The 20,309-nt window shown below is 38.1% G+C and overlaps 1 protein-coding gene across 3 annotated transcripts in view; it reads right to left on the bottom strand.

The window, feature by feature from the left end:
- CDH7 (cadherin 7) overlaps nt 1-20,309 on the bottom strand; it is a 190,546-nt gene that overhangs the window by 22,218 nt on the left and 148,019 nt on the right. For all 3 annotated transcript variants that reach the window (XM_027118717.1, XM_027118718.1, XM_027118720.1), the window contains 4 exons: nt 14,959-15,212; nt 2,323-2,459; nt 939-1,060; nt 136-253 (listed from right to left, as the gene is read on the bottom strand). In XM_027118717.1, coding sequence (XP_026974518.1) covers nt 136-253; nt 939-1,060; nt 2,323-2,459; nt 14,959-15,212 — 631 coding nt within the window. The remainder of the gene's footprint in view (nt 1-135; nt 254-938; nt 1,061-2,322; nt 2,460-14,958; nt 15,213-20,309) is intronic.

The raw sequence follows: 20,309 nt of genomic DNA, 5'->3' as shown, positions 1-20,309 counted from the left end.
ACTGTCCTTTAATTAATGTCCTTGCTGGTATGAAGAAAACAAAAATTACATAATCAGCATTCCTGAGTGAGAAAAAGTACTTGCTTAGAAAGCTTCTACCTGTTACCTCCTCTGACAAAAAAAATTATACCTTACCTTTGTTATCTTTCAGTGAGAAGTTGTGGTTATTCGTTGCATCCATTGTTAAGCTGAAATAAAACTGGTGTCCATTGGATGGCTCATCCTTATCGACAGCACTGATTTTCTGGATTACCTAGGAACAGAGAATGTAAAACTTGAAAGCATGGTGTGCTCGGCTGTTTTGTGAGGCAGGACAGAGCAACTTTACACGGATGAGAAATACCATCTTCCTGACTGAGCTGTGGGAGGAGAGGGGGCAGGTGGCAGTGTCAGGTGTACTAATATGAACCCAATCTAAAAAGGGCTCTGAAAATCAAATCATGTCCTTTTCAAAATTCATATTTGAATTTACTTTTGTGAACCTCAGAAATAAGCTGTACCAACTGATTACACCATGTCAGTAAGCATCACAGGACACTGGGAATATGGATGAGTGGACCAAACCACAAGATTACACTGCACTTAATTCTTACAACTTCAAGGTACTTAAGGCCCGCTGTGTAATGTGGGAAGCGGCCCAATCGAGCTTAACGTGCCGTAACATGCTGTATTTCTCCTTAAAAAAACCTAAGCCCTTAACCGTTTAGCACGGCTTTTACAATGTTTACCTTTTCTTGCAGAGGAATTTTCATCATCCCATTTAAACAGAATTTGAAAGTTCCTTTAATATTAGTTTATGCTACACATCAAAGCGTGAGTTTTGCTGAAACATGCTGATTATATTTTATCTTAAAGCTGGTAGGATTTCAAAGGCAACCGCCGCTGGGCATCTTCAACGGAATCGCAAATGAGGAGCGTGGCGTTCTGGAGACTCTCACCTGGCCTGGCTGGGCATTTTCACACACGGTGGTTTCATAGTCCATGGCAAATTCAGGGGCGTTGTCATTGATGTCAAGTATAGTGATGGCCACGTAGCCTCTTCCTATCTGAGATGGATTCTCTAATAAACGGGAAAACGTTTTATCATTTACAGGCACACCTCGTTCTATTGCACTTCACTTGAATGCGCTTTGCAGATACTGTGTTTTATAAATTGAAGGTTTGTGGCAACCCTTCATCGAGCAAGTCAATTGGTCCCATTTTTCCAATAACACTTGCTCACCTTGTGTCTCTGTCACATTTTGGTAATTCTCATAATATTTCAAACTTCATTATTATTATCATATGTGTTATGGTGATCTGTGATCATGATCTTTGATGTTCCTAATGTTCCTACTATAACTTGCTGAAGGATCACACGACAGTTAGCATTTTTTGGCAATAAAGTCTTTTTTAAATAAAGTGTAAACATTTTTTTTAAGACATAATGCTATTTATTATATACTTAACCAATTACAGTATAGTATAAACACAACTTTCATATGCACTGAGAAACCAAAACATCTGTGTGACTCCTTCATTGTGATATTCACTTTACTGTGGTGCCCGGAACCGAACCCACAATATCTCCACGGTCTGCTTGTGCTCAGAGTAAAGCTATTACTCCAACCTCATCTTACTTAGGAAACTCATATTTAAAACGATTAGAATCAACCAAAAATGTTTGCCTCTCTAAAGCACAATCTAATAAGGAAATGACTAAGACTTGAATAAAATCTAGAACCACAACACTGTAGACTGGAGCCATGGAAACTCTGATACAAATGTCATACACACACACACACAGTGACAAATAAGCCAGGAATTTCAATATTCTTTGATGCTAGAGCCGATTTTTATATGAATATGTGTATATATTATGTACCTATTACATATGTATATAACATGCACACAGTATAATTATGCATTGTTCTCTCAATGTTTTTCTTATCAAGGACCAAAATTAGTTCCATATGAAAATGTAGAAATCTGGGTGTCTTGGTTAGAGATCAATTTACTATTTTTTTATAAACTATGGGACCAACCCCATGTCAGCGTAAATGCAGCACAAAGTATGACCACAAAACAAGCAGAAGCCCTCTGAGGGTAACTCGGGCCCATTATTTTATGGTAATAATCTCTTTTCACTAACTTTGTAAGTATTAGCGAATAAAGTTAGAGAATATAAATATTTCGCAGCCTGAAATTAGAAAATTTCAAAATTTTGCTGAATTCAAACAAACACCTAGTAAAATTCAAGTCACAACTGTAAACTCATGTCAACCCATTCTCCACTCTCAATGTCCTCCCCATCCTAATTTAACGTTAAACGTTACAACTTACGGCTCTCCATTGCAAGGACTGTGATATTATGAACAGCGTTTGTCTCTCGATCCAGAGATTTGGCAGTTGTAATAACTCCACTGTTGGCATCAATATTGAAGTATCTCTCCAAGTCTGTGTTTCTGTCAATTGAATACCTAATTGAATATTAAAAAAAAAAAACCAAACACTTCAATATTTGTTTGATTATAATTTGCTGAATTTATTTCATTAATTGCACAGCCAATCACCAAATTCTGCTGACTCCACAATCTGTCATACTAACATAAAATATGTCTAGTTTAAAACTTCACCAGTGTTCCAGTTGATTCATAACCTGCTTGTCAGTAATCTCTGCTTTTCTGTCCAACAGTACAAAATAAAGACAATAGTATAATTATCTTCACAGTGGATTTGAATATGCCATTATAAACTCCAAACTGTGGCTCCTAAAAGACATTCTCATCAGATTTAGTAGCCCTGGTCACGATCAGAGGTCCCTCTAAAAGGAAACATATGTAGACATCTAACCCATTCACATATACTTAGAAACATCTTTTGTTTTAATAACACCAGGTTGGTCTTAACCTTTCTGTTTTTATATTGCTCACTCAGGGGCCTTGACCAGGGTTCCACAGACATGTTTCAAAGCAGAACCCCTCAGTGTGGAGAAAAGGGAACCCTCCTACACTGTTGGTGGGAATGTAAATTGGTACAACCATTATGGAGAACAGTATTAAGGCTCCTTAAAAAACTAAATATAGAACTATCGTATGGTCCAACAATTCCACTCCTGGGCATGTATCCAGAGAAAACCATAATTCAAAAAGGTACATGCACCCCAATGTGCATAGCAGCACTATTTACAATAGCCAAGACATGGAAGCAGCCTAAATGTCCATCAATACAGGAATGGATAAAGAAGATGTGGTACATATATACAATGAAATATTACTCAGCCATTAAAAAGAATGAAATAATGCCATTTGTAGCAACATGGATGGACCTAGAGATTATCATACTAAGTGACGTAAGTCAGACAGAAAAAGACGTATATCATATGATATCACTTATATGTGGAATCTAAAAAAGTGATACGAATGAACTTGTTTACAAAACAGAAGCAGACTCACAGACTTTGAAAACAAACGTATGGTTACCAAAGGGGAAATGTAGGGGGAGAGATAAATTAGTAGTTTGGGATTAACATATACGATATAATCAACAAGGACCTACTGTATAGCACAGGGAACTCTACTCAATATTCTGTAATAACCTATATAGGAAAAGAGTCTGAAAAAGAATGGATATATGTATATGTATAACTGAATCACTTTGCTGTACACCTGAAACTAACACATTGTAAATCAACTATAATCCAAAATAAAATAAAAATTTTTTAAAAAGTAGAATGCCTCAAATTACATAAATATTTTGGCATGTAAAGGATTTTCTCAAAATATCTCTATCTAAATATTAGTAAATAACTACAACTCTACTCGTATTCTTGTTCAATTATGGTATTTTTCGATTCATATACAAAATTCACCCTTCCCTCATTAATGACTGTCTTCAAATGCCCTTGTCTTTCTAGGTGGGTGAAATAAGCACTCTCATTTAAAAACATAATTACACAAATGAACAAATGAACAAACATAAACACACCCAATTTCAGAAAGTATTCTGTTTCCATAGTAGTTCAACTACGAATCATCTACTACTAGTCTGCTATATAACAAGATGCAAGAAACTTAAAAAGGAAAGAGAAGGCATAGGAAAATGTTACCAAAAAACTGACCACAGATCAACAAATATTGTTTTTGTGCAGCAACAGGTATTTGAGAATATGACCAAGTTATTTTTGATGGCTTCTGTTTTCCTGATGGCATAGGAGACAAGGTTGTCAGCTGAGACAGAGAGGAGAAGGTGGTTTGAGGAGGAGAGAAAATTCCTTTTTTTTAGAAGAGACAAAAATGCATATACTAGGGAGAATATAATGGAATAGCTGAGCATCGTGGATTGCCCCTTTGAGACTTATGTCCATTGACTTAATGTAAAACCAGTCATCCCGTTTGTCTGTCTTGCTTTGTTCTCATCTAAGTATTCGAAGATGCGTAAAAAGGAGAGGGTTGGGTTTAACCAGTCATGGACAATGAGAGGAGAGGAGGGTTAGGAGGATAAGGGTACCAACATGTGAGTGATGATAATGAAGGTCCACGGTCTCTAAGTTTGTAAGAGAGAACTGAGGAAATAAGGGAAGGCAGATTGACATCGAGAAGATTCTGGTAGCACCAATCAGTGGTGGGACTTTACCAGGATGCAGAATTGCTGGAGTGGGAAGTAGCTGACAGAGAATGAGATGCCTGAAGTCGATTTTCAACAGTAGTAGTGTATCTATGAGAGTTAGCAAGCCAAGGCTATGTTCATAAGAATCTATGACAAAACTGAAGCAGAGAAACAGATCACTAAAGCCAAGACGACCAAGAAAGTGAGAAGCCAAAAGTGACGGTGGGGAGAAATAATCTGCATACTAAAATCCTCAACAAATCAGTGTGATTACTATATATTAGATGGTTGCTAGCAACATGAAAGATTTTGAGTAAAGTATGGTGATGCATTCTACAAAAGAGTTGAGAGTTTGAAAGGGAAAAGAAAATTAAATAGTTTGAAAATGGCAAAGGCAGTACAAAATGTACTCGCCCTCACCTCCAGGATCTGTGCTACATGAGATATGAGAGGAAAAATAAATCTTGAGTTTCCCCATACCCTCTACTTAGCATCCTTTTATTGTAGCTAAGTGTCTTTATTCAAATCAAAATCAAACCATTCTACTTGAGCTATCCACCCTATCTGCTGACCTCAAGAATGTTTTTCCTGGGATTTGGATCCTTTTCCATCTATATAGCTTTATTTGAATCAAAAACATGTGTGTTTTCTATTTTAAAAAACAAATTTCTTCCATTTGTGTCAAGTTCATCGTTGGCCTCCATATTGTCAAATCCATGGTTCACTTTTCTGTTCTTTTATTACTTTCTATCTCATTTAAATTTACCGCAATTGACCACTGACGACTCCTCAAAACACATTCTCCTTCTGCCTTTATTAATACCACGTATTCCCTGTTGTTCTCCTACCTCACTCTCTGCTCCTTTCAGTCACCTCGGTTAGTTTACCCTCCCCTTTGAGACCTCTGACTACTCACACTCCCCCGAAACCTTTCCCACGGATTCCCTTCTCTTCTTGGAAAAACACTTTTCCTTGCAACTTACAGAGTCCTATAGCTTAACTCACTTCTATATTTTTGATGACACCTACATTTATATAAAATCTCCTTGGCCAACCAAACTTACGTACTGAATTACTTCGTAGAACCACATAAATACACAATGTGCACTGAAATGTAACATGCCCAGACCAATGTTGTCTCCTAGCAATGCCCAAACCTCCTCCTCCCTCACGCGTTTCCACCTGAGCAAATGACACTACCAGTCACTTGCTTACTCAAACTAAAAACCTAGATTTGTTTTTCTTTCTTGTCCCTGCATCCAAGTTGTCAATAGTACTTGACGGTAGATATCATTCCAAGCTACCACCTACTTTAGCCTAGACTTTGCATCTTTTTACTCCTTATCAACATACTTCAATTCTTATTGTCTACAATCTACTTCCCACACAACAGCCCTGCAAACAAGAAATGAGTTTATTTAATGTTAAAAATAGACTTTAATTTTCAATTACATAGAAGACCTAGATTTTCTCCTCTGAAATGTTGCTTTAGTCAAAACATTATATGCCACTATTTCATAGTATTAACATATTCTCTATGTATGCAACAATTATACATATATAATTATATGTATAAATATATATTATATAGATATATATATAATCCAATGGTAATAGAATAATTAATATTAATGTTTGCCATGAAGATTGTAACTCAATACCCATGCACTCATGCATCATCGAGCCAATACTAAAAGCCTGAATTGTCCATGTTTTTCAAACTACTATGGTAATGTTTGTATATTCAGGAAAAAACAGACTTTTAGATTCTTACAAAGCAAAAAGGCCTTGAACTTGGCATATATCTGTCTTAATGAGTTCATGTAATCCCCCACTGAGCTAAAGTCAATAACTAAAACATTTGCCTCTATTATCAATAGTCTCAAAACTCCCAGCATTCGAATAAAGGATATTAAACTTGAGAATTCATTTAATATGGTAAATATCTCCAACTTCTGTTCACCTCAGAAAAACCCCTATATCTTTTGGGGATGTAGTTATCACCTATGCTTCTATAAATTTTGAGAAGAACGGACACCAAAGTTTCTATCATCCAAATACTAATTATTTCTAAATCATAAACTCTGTAGCTTCCACTTATAACTTGAGTGTATCTTTATTTTTTATTTCTTTTAAATTTTTTTCTTCCAGTTTTATTGGGATATAATCGACATACAGCACTATATAAGTTTAAGGTTACAGCATGATGATTTGACTTACATACAACATGAAATGCTTACCACAATTCAGTATATTTTTAAATAGTTATAACTCTTACTTAGCTTTCACTAAAGAGCCTCATATATATGTATTTGGTATTTTGTGAATTATTCTGATATTCTTATGTCTCCCTTTCACTCATTCATACATTCAGCAATTAATCTGGAGGACCTGCATGCGACGCTCTATCTCAGGAAATACAGTATATAAACAAAATATTTTGAAAGGTAGCAACCTATATTAAGTATTTAGGAGAAAACCAACAAATTGCTATTCTCAATGAAGGAAACTGGGACAGGTGTGGGAAGAGACTGAGGAATTATCTTGAGAAGAGGCGGAAACCTGGGCAAGGACCAGGAGTAGACAAACCATGGAAAATAGTCACAGTGGTTATTGTATTTCTTAATCACAAGGACTTGAGATACCCCCAGTATTAAAGGGGTTCCCTATTTTCTACCAGCCCCTCTGGACATGCAAAAAGCAAGAATTTATGTGTGAGACATTAGCTAATGATAAAGTTACCTGAAGCGGGGGGGGAAATCCTTAACCAAGAGAAATAAAGAAAATACGGGCACTTTTTAGAGTGAGCGGGGGAAATTGTCTCTGAATTAGAATCTGGGAGGGCTGAGTGAGCCAAAAGAGAGAAAGTGTTCTGAAGAAGTTGGGAGAAGCACACCCTTTGCAGCTCCGGATCTACTGGCTTAAGGACAGAGAAATACAGTTGCCTGAATCAATTAGAGGCTGAACAGGAAAGAAAAGGACTGGTGTTTCTCTAATCATGACCCAAAGTTATCTTTAAAGCAACTTCTGCTGCAGTTAGTGGTGTGCACACTCACAACGATCCCTCTAGTTTCTATAAATTACAACCTAAAATACTTGACCTCTTTCACTGTATGTTGGAGTGACCAATGAAAGAGATCGCTTCCATATTTTTGCAGCACCAGCAGTTAAAGCTTCTGCCCTCTCCATTTATTACGCAGACACCTCCAAATCTCAATAACCAGCCTCAATCCTCTTTCTGAGATTTCCTAAACTACTCCAGATGCCGGCAACATCTTCAACTAAAGCTCAGAATATCCAAAAGCAGATTCATCAACCTGTCCCTCCCTCTAAATATACTGAGAATGTAAAACATATACATTTTTTCCTAATCCTCAAACAGCTATGTAAGGTCATGTGTGACAGAGACTTTTACTTGCACACCTAATATCCACTTGCCCTTAGTTCTTACTAATAGATCCCTGCTTTTGTTGAAGGCAACCATGTGTCCAGCTGAAAAACTACACTTGCTAGCCTCCCTGTAGATGCAGTGTCCTTATAGCTAAGGTTTAACAAATGAGATGCAAAAGAAAGTTGTGTTGAGCATCACTGAAAAACTCCCTCAAGGACAGGACAGAGCTGCTAATTCAACTGGCATTTGATTTTTGCCCCTTCCCCTCTATCTCATGTGGGACATGAACACAATGGACAGCAACCCAAAAGTCATCTTGTAAATATGAGGTGATGAGTGCCTGACACAAGAAGCCAAGCCCTTGATGACATTATCCTGCCAAATTGCCAGTCTTTGACTGCCTGGCTCCAGACTTCTCATTGGTAGGTCATTAGCGTTAAGCTTTGTTTCAACCAGCCAAGCACAATTTCTAACTAAGGCAAGCTGGTACCATTATTGCCGTATTCCAGTATTGGACTTTAAAGTCTCACAGCTGGTTGTTGATGGAACCAGGATTCAGAACCGCGTCTGTCTGAACCATCTTTCCAGTATATATCACATCGCACATAGATGAGCTTTTAGTCTCTACTACCTACAACTCTAGAATTCAGCCTCTTTTCATTTTTTTTTCCACTGCTCTATCTAAAACTCTAAGACAGTTACACTGATGTATTCATGGATTAAATGACAATATGGTGTGCATCTCCACTGAGGTGCCTTTCCTCGTGTTGGCCCTTCTTTATTCCTATTTTTTCCTCCTTCCAATTCCTGTAGTCCTACAACTCCTTAAAGACAATCCTGCCTTGGTAAGGCACAAGCCTTCCCAATTACTTCAGAAATCGAGCCTTTTTAAGAAAGCCTGCAGTCCATAGAGCCCATGGACTTCACTACCAGCTCCCTGTGCTGCACCACCACGAACCGCAGACTGGGCCATATTTACAGCCACAATCCTGCATCAAACCTACCGTACTAACTTGGGCTTTTCATTCGCCATTTGTACTCTTCTGTTTCTTTATCTGCGAAATGAGAAAATTTTACAAGATGATTTCTCATTTCCAGATTTAACACTGGATTTTTTTAATAAGTTTTCGCCTAAGATCTCTCCTCCAGCTAGATAACACGTGGGTTGGGACCGCATCTTATACATCTGAATATCCTCAGTGTTCTGTGCGTCTGAAACAAAATCAATCCCCTAATAAATGCCTGTAGTTACAAGTGCTGCTGTTCAATGAGCTGTGAAGATCGACTAAAATGGCCCTCTCCGTATTCACAGGTAGTATTCGTATCGCCCAGCTACGGCTATGCATGTTGATAATCACAAATAGAGTATGAAGGTGAGTGGGCTACATGAACACAAATGCTACTCCCTATATGGAAAAGATAACGTAATAAACGCCGACAAATCTGATCAATAGAAATAACTGAATCATTTGAGTTGAAACCTTAATCGCTTAAGAAATTTATGCACGTGTGCATGTGTGTGTGTGTTGCTACAAGCAGTGTACAGGTTTTGATACCGAACTTGCTAAAATCCTAGAACCACATTTTCTAACTAGAGTCATGTTTATTTATAACAGCGGAATGTTAACGCTTGCCCTATAGGGCTTTAATGAGAAATAAATTACTTCAAAATCAGCTCTTGAGTTCAGTACTTAGTGGTACCACTGTCTGCAGCCTCACCCCCTTCTTCTGATAATGGCAACTCAATTTTCCCTTGTGGATTTCAACCTTCCCAATCTCATGCAATCTTGATGGGACTCACCATGAAAATGCCCAGAACTTCCTGGGTAAGAGATGGACACGTGTCCTAAGACAGGACTAAAAAAACTTTCCAAGAAATGTGAACCTTAAACAGAGCCATGAGGAAAAAAGGTGCCAGTGGTGCATCCACTGCCACGTTCAGAAGACACTGTCAGCTCACTCCTGGCTGCTCGTATTTATAGAGAAACCTTCCTCCTCTCTTTTCTGCAGACTGGCTGTGCAACCTTCCCTTTAATTCTGTGAGATATTCACAGAATTTAGATTAAAATAATATGTACAAATACATGCATGTATACAAGCCACTTAAAGTACACACTGAATTATTCAAACACCCCACATGTGCTCAGACTAGTCACACTACATAATGTAATATCCGATATTATTTTATCCCCTTTTTTCTGAGGACATACCATACCAGGAATGCCAGAAGAGCCTGCAGGTGAATATTATTATCATCCTTGTATCCTTGAACATAAATACAACGCTAGCTCTGTATTTGGATTGTTAGAAATGCTGAAAATGATCCCCATTACTTCTCAATCACCCTTCTTCAAATCTGATCTTATTTGTAGTAATATGTTTCAATTCATTGGCTGTTTTAAGCACAGGGACTTTGGGCTCGCTGTGCTGCCTACAGAAATAAATGTGCTGGTTTCATAATACAGCACTAGACTCTTAGGATATAACTACATAAAACATAAACAGACCTTATGTCTGGCTTGTCCAAATCCTGCCATCCCTCAAAGTCCAGCTCATGCATACATTCCTTCAAATGAAGTCTCATGTCCAATGACCTTGGAGTGATTAGTATTTATCTCACAATTTACCCTCTGACAGAGCTGCCACTTTTTCCCCTTGTATTGTTTAACTCTTATGGAATCTTATTTCTTCAGCCAGATTGTAAGTTCCTTGAGGTGAGGGGAAATGTTTTATTCATCTTTGTTTTTGCTGTATTTTCCCAGTGTCGTGCACAAAGCAGGTTCTTAATCAATGTATGCTGATTCACTGATCAGTCTACGGATGCTGACGTGAAGAAGTAATAGTTCTCTGAACACTAGGCTGTGCTTACAGTTTTTACCATCTTACTGATGAGAAACACAGAAGCAAAGCTTTTACTCTTCAGAAAAATGATGAGAATCAGCAGAACACAATCTGTCCTTCCAAGTTCAATAGATAGAGCCTGATATTAGGTAGTTGGGGCCAAAATTTACATGAAATGGTAGGCAACTGCATAAAAAATACAAAGCCAGAAACATGCCAGCCCTCAATTACCCACTTTTGCTTTCAAAAAACTCTCTTTTTTTTTCTACGTAATCTCAAGTATTACCCAATTTCCAGCTTTGGCTTCTAATTTTCATATCAGGAAAGAGGACGGCAAAGTGTACATGAAATGCTGGGCCAGGTAAGCCCTCTGGATAGCGGGCAAGCTGTAACAAGACATACCAGTTCACAAAGGTGTCATATTCTGGCCAGCCGCTGGGCTCCGGGTTCATTTAATCTTTCAATCTACTTTTACTATACTTCTAAACAGTCAAATGGAACCAAACGGCAAGGTTCCAATAGTAATGTAGATGCCCTCATCTTCTTTTAAGGAAAGGGCAGATGCAAAGAGCTTTGGGTTGGTACATTAATGGAATAGGTTTTAAAAAAAAAAAAAACTAGGCAAGGCGTGGGTCATGTGGGAAGAAGATCTCAATTTACCTTGCTGGAGGCAAGTACGTGTATTTCTTTCTAGAATTCTAATCTCTTGCCCCATATATCAGAAAATATTCCAAATGTAAATGGCACATGCTAGATTTCAGTATTACACTACAAAGAATGTCAGTGAATTCAAACACTAATTATCCACCCTCCCGTACTCTTTTACAATTCAAATACTATTGGCCTAATTTTAAACAAATACTGCTTTTCCATTCCTCTCAGAACTACGATATTCCTAAAGGTGCAGAAGCGCAAAGCTCACAACTGTAAGAGTCTTCAGCTTCCGTCTCGGCCTGGAGATTCACTTTTCCTAGGACCTCGGCACACTGTGTGATCTACTCCTCCACTGGCCTCTGTTAAGAGGGCTTACATCTTGATAGTTACTTGAGTGCCCAATGCAAATACATGTTTATGTCCATTAAACGACTGTGTAATATTTTCTACATATTGGAAAATATGTGAATACAAACCAACGTTCAATACAGATTGCCAATACAGTTGCTTGTAAAATATGTCTCTCTCCATTGACTTTATTGACCTTGAAATAAAAATGCCATGAAAACAATAAACTATAATAATAGCGATGTACAATGATAGTACATCCTAATAGTTTAGTCATGACTGACAGTTTAAAAGCATCAGTTATTTTCCCTTTCTCACTTCATCTTCAAAAACCTCGGGACAAAGCAGGGATTAAGTGTTGCTTTTCCTTTTTACTGGGTTATATGGAAACTTAGGAGGCTAAGTGACATCCCCTAGGATACTCAGAAAACAGCAGTGCTGGGAAGAGAACAAGTCTTCTAGAGAATGTCACTGCTAGGAGTGCCCATCAGCTCACCAAACTACACAACGAGGAGGCTGGCCTCTTATAAGAGATCATAAATGGATAGGAAAAGAGAAATATGTGAGAGACAAATTCAGAAACAAATAAGCTATGAGTGATTGTTCTGACCTTATGAAAAATAGTGCAAGGCAAAGAAATGTTGCAAGAATACAAGCATGAAGCCTAAGTCAAGAAATTCGTTTTACAAAAGCAAAAGAAATATTCACACACACACAACATTTCACTTCAGTCTGAACAAAATCTCTCCCTATTTGTGCAACTTAGAGATCAGAAAAGGATGTAAGAGGTACTAACCTGAACTTTCAAGGTCACCTTGATTAGTTTTAAGAAAATAAAAATGAGGTAAAAATACAGCGTTGGCCAGCTGCTCTTTCATGGACGGAAGTCACAGAGATCTTCACCTCCAAGGTCAGCAGAATGCAGCCTTTGGCCCTTTCTATCTCTGTGCTTCAGGGAGCAGACACAGAACTCACTTCACCTCTAACTCAAGTCACTACCCACTTGGTCCTACTCTCCCTTCTCCTTCCCCAAGTTATTATATAACATTGCATTTATTCCAAATAAAATATTATTAAAAGTGAGATATTTACACTGAAAGGCTTTAACAGGATCATACACAGGAAATGGGTAAAGAAAATATTTTTAAATAAGATTAAAATATCAATACCATAAATCAAAATTTTCTTAAATCCTTTCACTCACTGACGTACTGAATTGTGATACATATTAGTGTGTCTCTTTATTTTCCCAGATCCTCAATTTCATGAAGGCATTCTCTCTTTCTCCCCAGTAAATCAAGTGATTTAAGCAGAAGTCAGACTACCCTGAGTAGCTGATGTATGACTACGATTGTACTGTGGTTGGTTGTCCTTGGGGGGAAGGAGACAAGTATGTCACTAGAGTTGCAATGCGATAACAAAACCCAAATTCAGATTTGTGCACATCAGTAGGACTCGGTAGATGGAGCTGAGCTTAAGTCAAGGAGCTGTTTGACAATGAAGCCTGGGCTATTACAGGGAGGAGGCGAAGGCTTACTCCATCTGAGTACATCTGTGACCCACAGATATTTTAGTGCACAGAAGGCTACATTCTTAGAAATGGTTTATGACCACTGCATTAAGAGTAAGATAGCCTCCATATAGCCTGAATTTCTTGTAAAGACAGAGAAGCAATGAGTATGACTTCATTTATGGAATAAAAATTGGTTTATACCAATTCTTTGCTAGGCTATGATATTACTGTCAAACAAAAGAGAAGGAAAGGAGAGTACTAATTACATATACACACACATATATATGATTATTATTTACATGTAAATAATAAAATGATATTTTATATTATTAAATGTGTGTAATAATTTATTTATATAAGTAATAAGCCTAAATCGGCTTATTATTTTAGGAGGAAAAATGAATATGAGCTCTTAACTAAAAGTCATTGTCTAATGTATAGATATTTTTCTTGATACTCTGTAAGCAATGCCCAGACTTAGTTCAGAAGTTAGCTCTAAAGCACTTAGCATCATTAAATATCAGTTAAATCTAAAAGTTAAATCTGTTGTTAGCTTTTGTAATCAAAATCCAAACCATGACACTGAAAAATATTACTTACGAACCCAAATTAAGACATGAAATACAATGTAATTTCTGGTATGTTCTATATACTTATTTAAATATTATTAAATATTTACTTAAAAAGACGTGCTTTATGGGCTTCCCTGGTGGCACAGTGGTTGAGAGTCCGCCTGCCGATGCAGGGGACACGGGTTCGTGCCCCGGTCCGGGAAGATCCCACATGCCGCGGAGCGGCTGGGCCCGTGAGCCATGGCCACTGAGCCTGCGCGTCTGGAGCCTGTGCTCCGCAACGGGAGAAAGGCCACAACGGTGAGAGGCCCGCGTACCGCAAAAAAAAAAAAAAAAAAAAGACGTGCTTTATCATATGCACACACACAAATACATGCATATACAAAAACATGCATGTAGCTCTCAGATTGTAAAACTATAGTAAAAAGCGTGAACTGGAATGGTGTGATATTTTGAAACGCCTACATATCATTAGTACTACAGAGTTGGTTATAACAATGTGTCTACTCTCTCTCTACAGGACTACTGAAAGGACATTTTAAAATAGTCCTTATATAGAGATATGGTATTATTTTATTTTTTATAAGTGGAATTAATAAACTAACAAACATATACTATCCATATAGACCAATATACAAAAGGGGTTGTTGAAAAATTAACCTCTAATTTAAATTGTTTATAAAATTAGTTTTCTAACATCTGCATTTATCCTACAACAAGGACATGCATCACTTTCTCTCTGAACACAGTTTGTGTTGAAAGAGCTCAGGATAACTGGCTGAAAAGGCACATCAGCTCTGCTTGTGGATGACAATGGTGCCTAAAGACACGGCCACACAATAATGGCCTTGGATAATCAGGTGACACATTTTCGAATTACTAAAACGCTGCATTGTTCTGATGTTGTTTCACTTCTGCAGCTATGGCTCAATACGTATACAAAACTGGGTTTTGTTAGCTATGACCCCAAAGCATCATAACGTAGAGACATGAGTCGTGAATAAAGGCACATTGTCGTGAAATTACAGAAGAGGAGAGCAATGAGCTCTTACCTCACAGGGCTGTTGGAAGAATCTGGGTCGTGAGCTGCTACGGTCCCAATGATATTCCCAACTTGGGTAGCTTCCGACACCTCCATGGGGTACAGGGGGGACGAAAATACAGGGGGCTCATCCACGTCTTCCACAATTATCTTCACGGTCGTCGTGTCGCTGAACGGTCCCAAGCTTAGAAAGCGAGGGTCGGCGTCTCTGTTCGCAGCTTCTATCCGTAGCGTGTAACTTGTTTTGGCTTCAAAATCCAAGTCCTATAAAGAAAGTTGTTAGGAAAATTAAATTAAGGCAAAGCAGAGCCTTTTCATTCATGCACGTCAATAAGCATAGTATGGACTCAGCCAGGAAAATGCACCGTCAGCATTCCAAAGTAACAAATAATAGTGCCAATCAGAATCCTTGCTGCTTTCTGGCTCATAGACAATGTGGTAAGTCCATTTGAGCTAACTTAATCCACTCTGCCGCGGTACACCGCATGGGCAAATGCAGGTCTTTAGAACATTATTTGAATGACAACTGCTATGATTTTAAAATCTTTTCCGAGAGGACCTCAAGGTAGTATTCTTGAAGCATGTAATTTAACTGCAGTATCCAGGGGTGCACATTAAAAAGGAAGAAAAATATAACTTTCCGTTGAATTTCTCATTTACAAGGTCATTTTCATTGATTTGGGGGACCCCTTTACAATCCTTAACTTTCAAGTGTTCCAAATGCAGCTGTAGCAGAAGAGGTGGCATATTGAGGTTATACAGCCTGAACACATAGCTGATTCTTCTTGATGAAGCACCCACTGTTTTCTCTCTTCAGTATTCCGCCATCCGTATACACTGTCTCTCTCTCTCTCTCTCTGCCTCTATTTGTATTATAGGGTTGACAGTTATATTCTAGAATCACCATCCTGCAACTTTTCAACAGGATTAACATGCTAACACTTTTCTCAAAAACAGTGACCCAAGTCAAACCATATGGTAGCTTAAAAAATTGTAAGGGCAATTAAATGTTGTACTAAAGAAGCACCATCTGTGAAAAAAAGAATTCTATGCCCAACAGGTAGAATTTGTCTGTGACAATCACATGCTTCTCTTTCTTCAAGGGGTACAGAGAGTCCCAGCTTGTTGTGACTTTCAATCTCAATCTCACCACTAAAAAACTGTCCCAAAATATTTGTTACATTTAGTGATATAAAAACAAAAACTTCAGAAAGAAACCAGTAGAAATACTAGCACATATAAAGCATAATTTACTTGTCATTTTTATGTGTTATTTAATAAAAAAGCATTAAGAAAAATGGGCTAAAATGTACTGCTGAGAACTGTAATGTAAATTTATCCATCATGTGTATGGGCGTATGTGTGCTATATATGCTATATATGCGACAAAATGTACATACCACTTATATAAAATACAATAACACATATATATAAAATATAAAAATATATACTATATGTGTGTTATGTGTGTTTCCACATAAATAGGACATGAAGAGATTCCATGGCTCATCTCTTTTTTATACATGAAAAATATATAAACACATACTCAAAACAGGCTCACAATATCTAGGCCAGAGAGCACTTTACTCAAATGTTTATCTGCTTAACAGCTGTCTCATCTAGTAGATTGTAAGCTCCAAACTGTTTTGTTCAGTACTAGCATTCCCAGAATTGCCTGTTCTGCATTTGGTACATTGAAAGAACTCAATAAATTCTTAATGAATTAGGAAAAGCTAGAATGTAGCTATCCAGGCCTCAAGAGCCTCAAAACGGAACTGCACCTTTGCCCCAGAGAAACCAGATGGCTTAAGTGGGAGGTAGAGGAAGAAAGAACCAGGTATATTGTTTTTCTTGACTATAAACAACTTCATATAATTACTGTGGGAAAACCAAGTTTTAATTCTTATCTGAGGTCTCACATGAAAATCCTGGGGCACGTGCTACACAGCGCCATAAACAGCACCTTATTAATAAATTCAGTGATATTTTTATGAGGCTACCTTTTTTTGTCTATTATCTAAAAATATTTCTACCCCAATGGTCTTCAACCAAAGGTAAGAATCAGAACCACTCAGGGGAACTTTCCAACACATTCCTGGCTCCTTCCAAGAAGATTTTGATTCAGCAGACCCAGGATGAGTCACAAGCATATGTATTTTGAAAAGGCTCTTCAAGTAATCGTGCTGCAAATCCTCTTCCAAGAAACTTGACCTCTTCGTTATAATTTTCTGGGGCCTACACATGTAATCCGATATTTAATTTGGGTTCTGCTAAAAATAAAACAAAGCATTCTTATTTACCTAAATGCATTTACTTAAGACACTCTAAACATACTCACACATAGCATGAATATGAACCTATTCAGCTTGTAGTCTTTTTTATTTTTATTTTTTGGCCACACCATGCACCTTGCAGGATCTTAGTTCCCCAACCAGGGATTGAACCCGCGCCCTCGGCAGTGGAAGTGTGGAGTCCTAACCACTGGACCTCCAGGGAATCCCCTCAGTTTGTTCTTATAATATTTATAAAACTGATAAATTAGGAGAGAAATATTACTTTTATATATTATGTGTCTATGTAAGATAGACTATGTAAAAAAAAACAAACACCCTGTTTACCATCTCCTTTTCAATTGACTCAAAACCACAACTTTTTTTTTTAATTTAATTAATTTATTTTTGGCTGTGTTGGGTCTTCGTTGCTGCGCGCGGGCTTTTCTCTAGTTGCGGTGAGCGGGGGCTACTCTTTGGTGCGGTGCGCAGGCTTCTCATCGCGGTGGCTTCTCTTGTTGCGGAGCACGGGCTCTAGGCGCGTGCGCTTTGGTAGTTGTGGCACGCAGGCTAAGTAGTTGTGGCTCGCGGGCTCTGGAGCGCAGGCTCAGTAGTTGTGGTGCATGGGTTTAGTTGCTCCGTGGCATGGGGGATCTTCCCAGGCCAGGGATCAAACCCGTGTCCCCTGCATTGGCAGGCTGATTCTCAACCACTGTGCTGCCAGGGAAGTCCAAAACCACAACTTTTAAGATATTCATTCCGGTTTACCAAAGGGACAGCTAGTCCTTCTGTATTCAAGTAAAAGTTTGACTGACTTATGAAAGAAAAATTTACATTTACTGCACAAATGAATGCAATTATTTTATGGCAACTTGTTTTTTTTTAAATGTGTCTAAAAGGCAACAACATGCAGTAAAGACATCTGGATGCTGCCAAGTCATAAAGAAACACAGGATCACGCGTGATGATTGGTTGCCTAAAAGCTATTCTGAAAATCGAGCAATGAAAGAATCCATGTGAAAGCCTAGGAATCAAGGTTCCAGACGAAAGGAAGTGCCACACAAAATGATTTTCAGAGCAAACCGGAATCAGCCAGACTAGTTTGCAAAGAAGGGTGTGGTGTGACGGATAGGACTGTCAAGCAAATTGAAGAAAAGGCTTTTGCCATAAAATGTTAATTCCTGTTTCTCTTTCTTATTGATTTCTACAAAAGCAATCCATTCCGTAACTATTAGATTTAATGAGCAAGGTTATACTCGGCGAAAGAAGTTAAAATAATAACTGGGGAAAGACAAAGAAGAAGGAAAGGGAAGGAGAGAAAGGTAATGTCTAAACAGATTCTATTCAATACTTCAAACTACGTAGCATGGGAGACTAGATATATTTGGAAATTTGACCAAAACACAGTTCAAGCTGCAGCTCACAAGAAAATAAATATGTAGGATTATTAAAGAACCTGAAACCAATTATTGTCACTTTGACCCCAACTAGGGATGCCACAGAGAAGTCGCTTTTTCATCTGTCAAGTGACATCTATGTCAGAGATGCTGAAAGAGAAAGCAGCTTGTTGGACATACTCTTTCCTAAGCTATCAAATAGGGTTGTTGAAATGTATTGCCATCAAAGGATGCTGAACTTTAGGACTGAAACAGTAAGCATTATAACTAAGACAGGGGTCAGCAAAATTTTCCTGTAAAGACCAGATAGTAAATATTTAGGCTGCAGGCACCATGTCCTCGGCCACAGGTAAATGGACTAGCTTGGCTGTGTGCCAGTAACACTTCGTTTACAGACACGGAAGTCTGCTGAATTCTACCTAACTTTCACGTATCCTTTTTTAAAATTTTTTTCAGTCACTTAAAAATGTAAAACCATCCTTAGCTCTTGAACTGTCCGGAGACAGGCAGGCAGTTGTTTGCCAATCCGTGGTCTAAGGAGCCCCAAATAATATGCTTCTCTTTCCAGATCAGAGGTTCACCCCTCTTCCTCCCACCTTTTCTTTTTACTACAATTAAAATGAACTATTCACTATAAACAGCATACTTTGTCCCTTCTAGTTTGCATCACCTGCTGCTCCCTCCTTCTCATATAACTTTGTCTGCCATTTTTCTTACTGAAATCTTTTGGAGACCAGCTCTTTTCTCCTTTATGAGTGATCTCATAATCCCCTCACCTAAAACTAAAACTTCTTTATATTTATAGAGAGCTAACTCCAAAAAAAAGTTTTACACACATCTTTAATGTGCATTTTAAAAGACAGAAGAAGGTTGGTATTATTGAAACTAAATAGCAAAGAGCTCCAGTGAAAGCCCAAAATTTTATGTGTACTTAGGGGCAGACACACTACGTGAATTCCAAGCCACATCTGTCCACCACCCATGCCGTTTCTGCTAGAACAAGCAGGCATTGTTCAAACTCTAAGAGCAATTAGGGACTCATGGTGTATGGCATTATCACATCTAGGTATCTGCCTACCTCACCAAGTAAGTAGGGTTGCTGTAAATTATTTATAAATTTAAAGCAGCTGGAACAGTCATGGACACAGAGTAATTACTGTATAAGCATTTGCTGTTACTACTATACTATTATTAGCGCCATGATTTCCGGCTAGATTATGAGCAAATCAAATGGAAAGTAAAGATTATGTCTTTCTCTTCTGTTTCCCCCATGACACCTCGGCCTATATCTTTGGCAAAGTCAGTTTATAATAGTCATCTGTTACATTCAAAACAATTAACTATCATAAACAGTGGAGACTCATCAGTTCTCCCCTGCCATTTTTAACTTCCTCAATAGTAAAAACCTAAGTTAAAATATCATCTTGAATTCATTTAATAAAATCATTACACTGCATTTTTCTTTCTGCATATAGCTCGCCTTCTGGTCTATAGCCAAACACGCTCTCGTTAAGCTCAATGACCTCCTTTAGATCTTGTACTTTGGGCCAATGCTGTTGTTGATGTTTCAGGGACTGATCCAAGTTACATCATTCAGGAAATTCTTCCTTCTGTTCCTGTAACCACGGCATGGTACCACTGGGGCTGGTGTGTGTGTGTGTGTGTGTGTGTGTGTGTGTGTGTGTGTGTGTGTG

Source organism: Aethalodelphis obliquidens, unplaced genomic scaffold (assembly GCF_003676395.1).
Source record: "Aethalodelphis obliquidens isolate GAN/ISIS:26980383/991018 unplaced genomic scaffold, ASM367639v1 scaffold19, whole genome shotgun sequence".
Lineage (NCBI taxonomy): Eukaryota > Metazoa > Chordata > Mammalia > Artiodactyla > Delphinidae > Aethalodelphis > Aethalodelphis obliquidens.
Note: the sequence above shows the minus strand (reverse complement) of the source record. Positions and strands in the feature narration are given on the sequence as shown.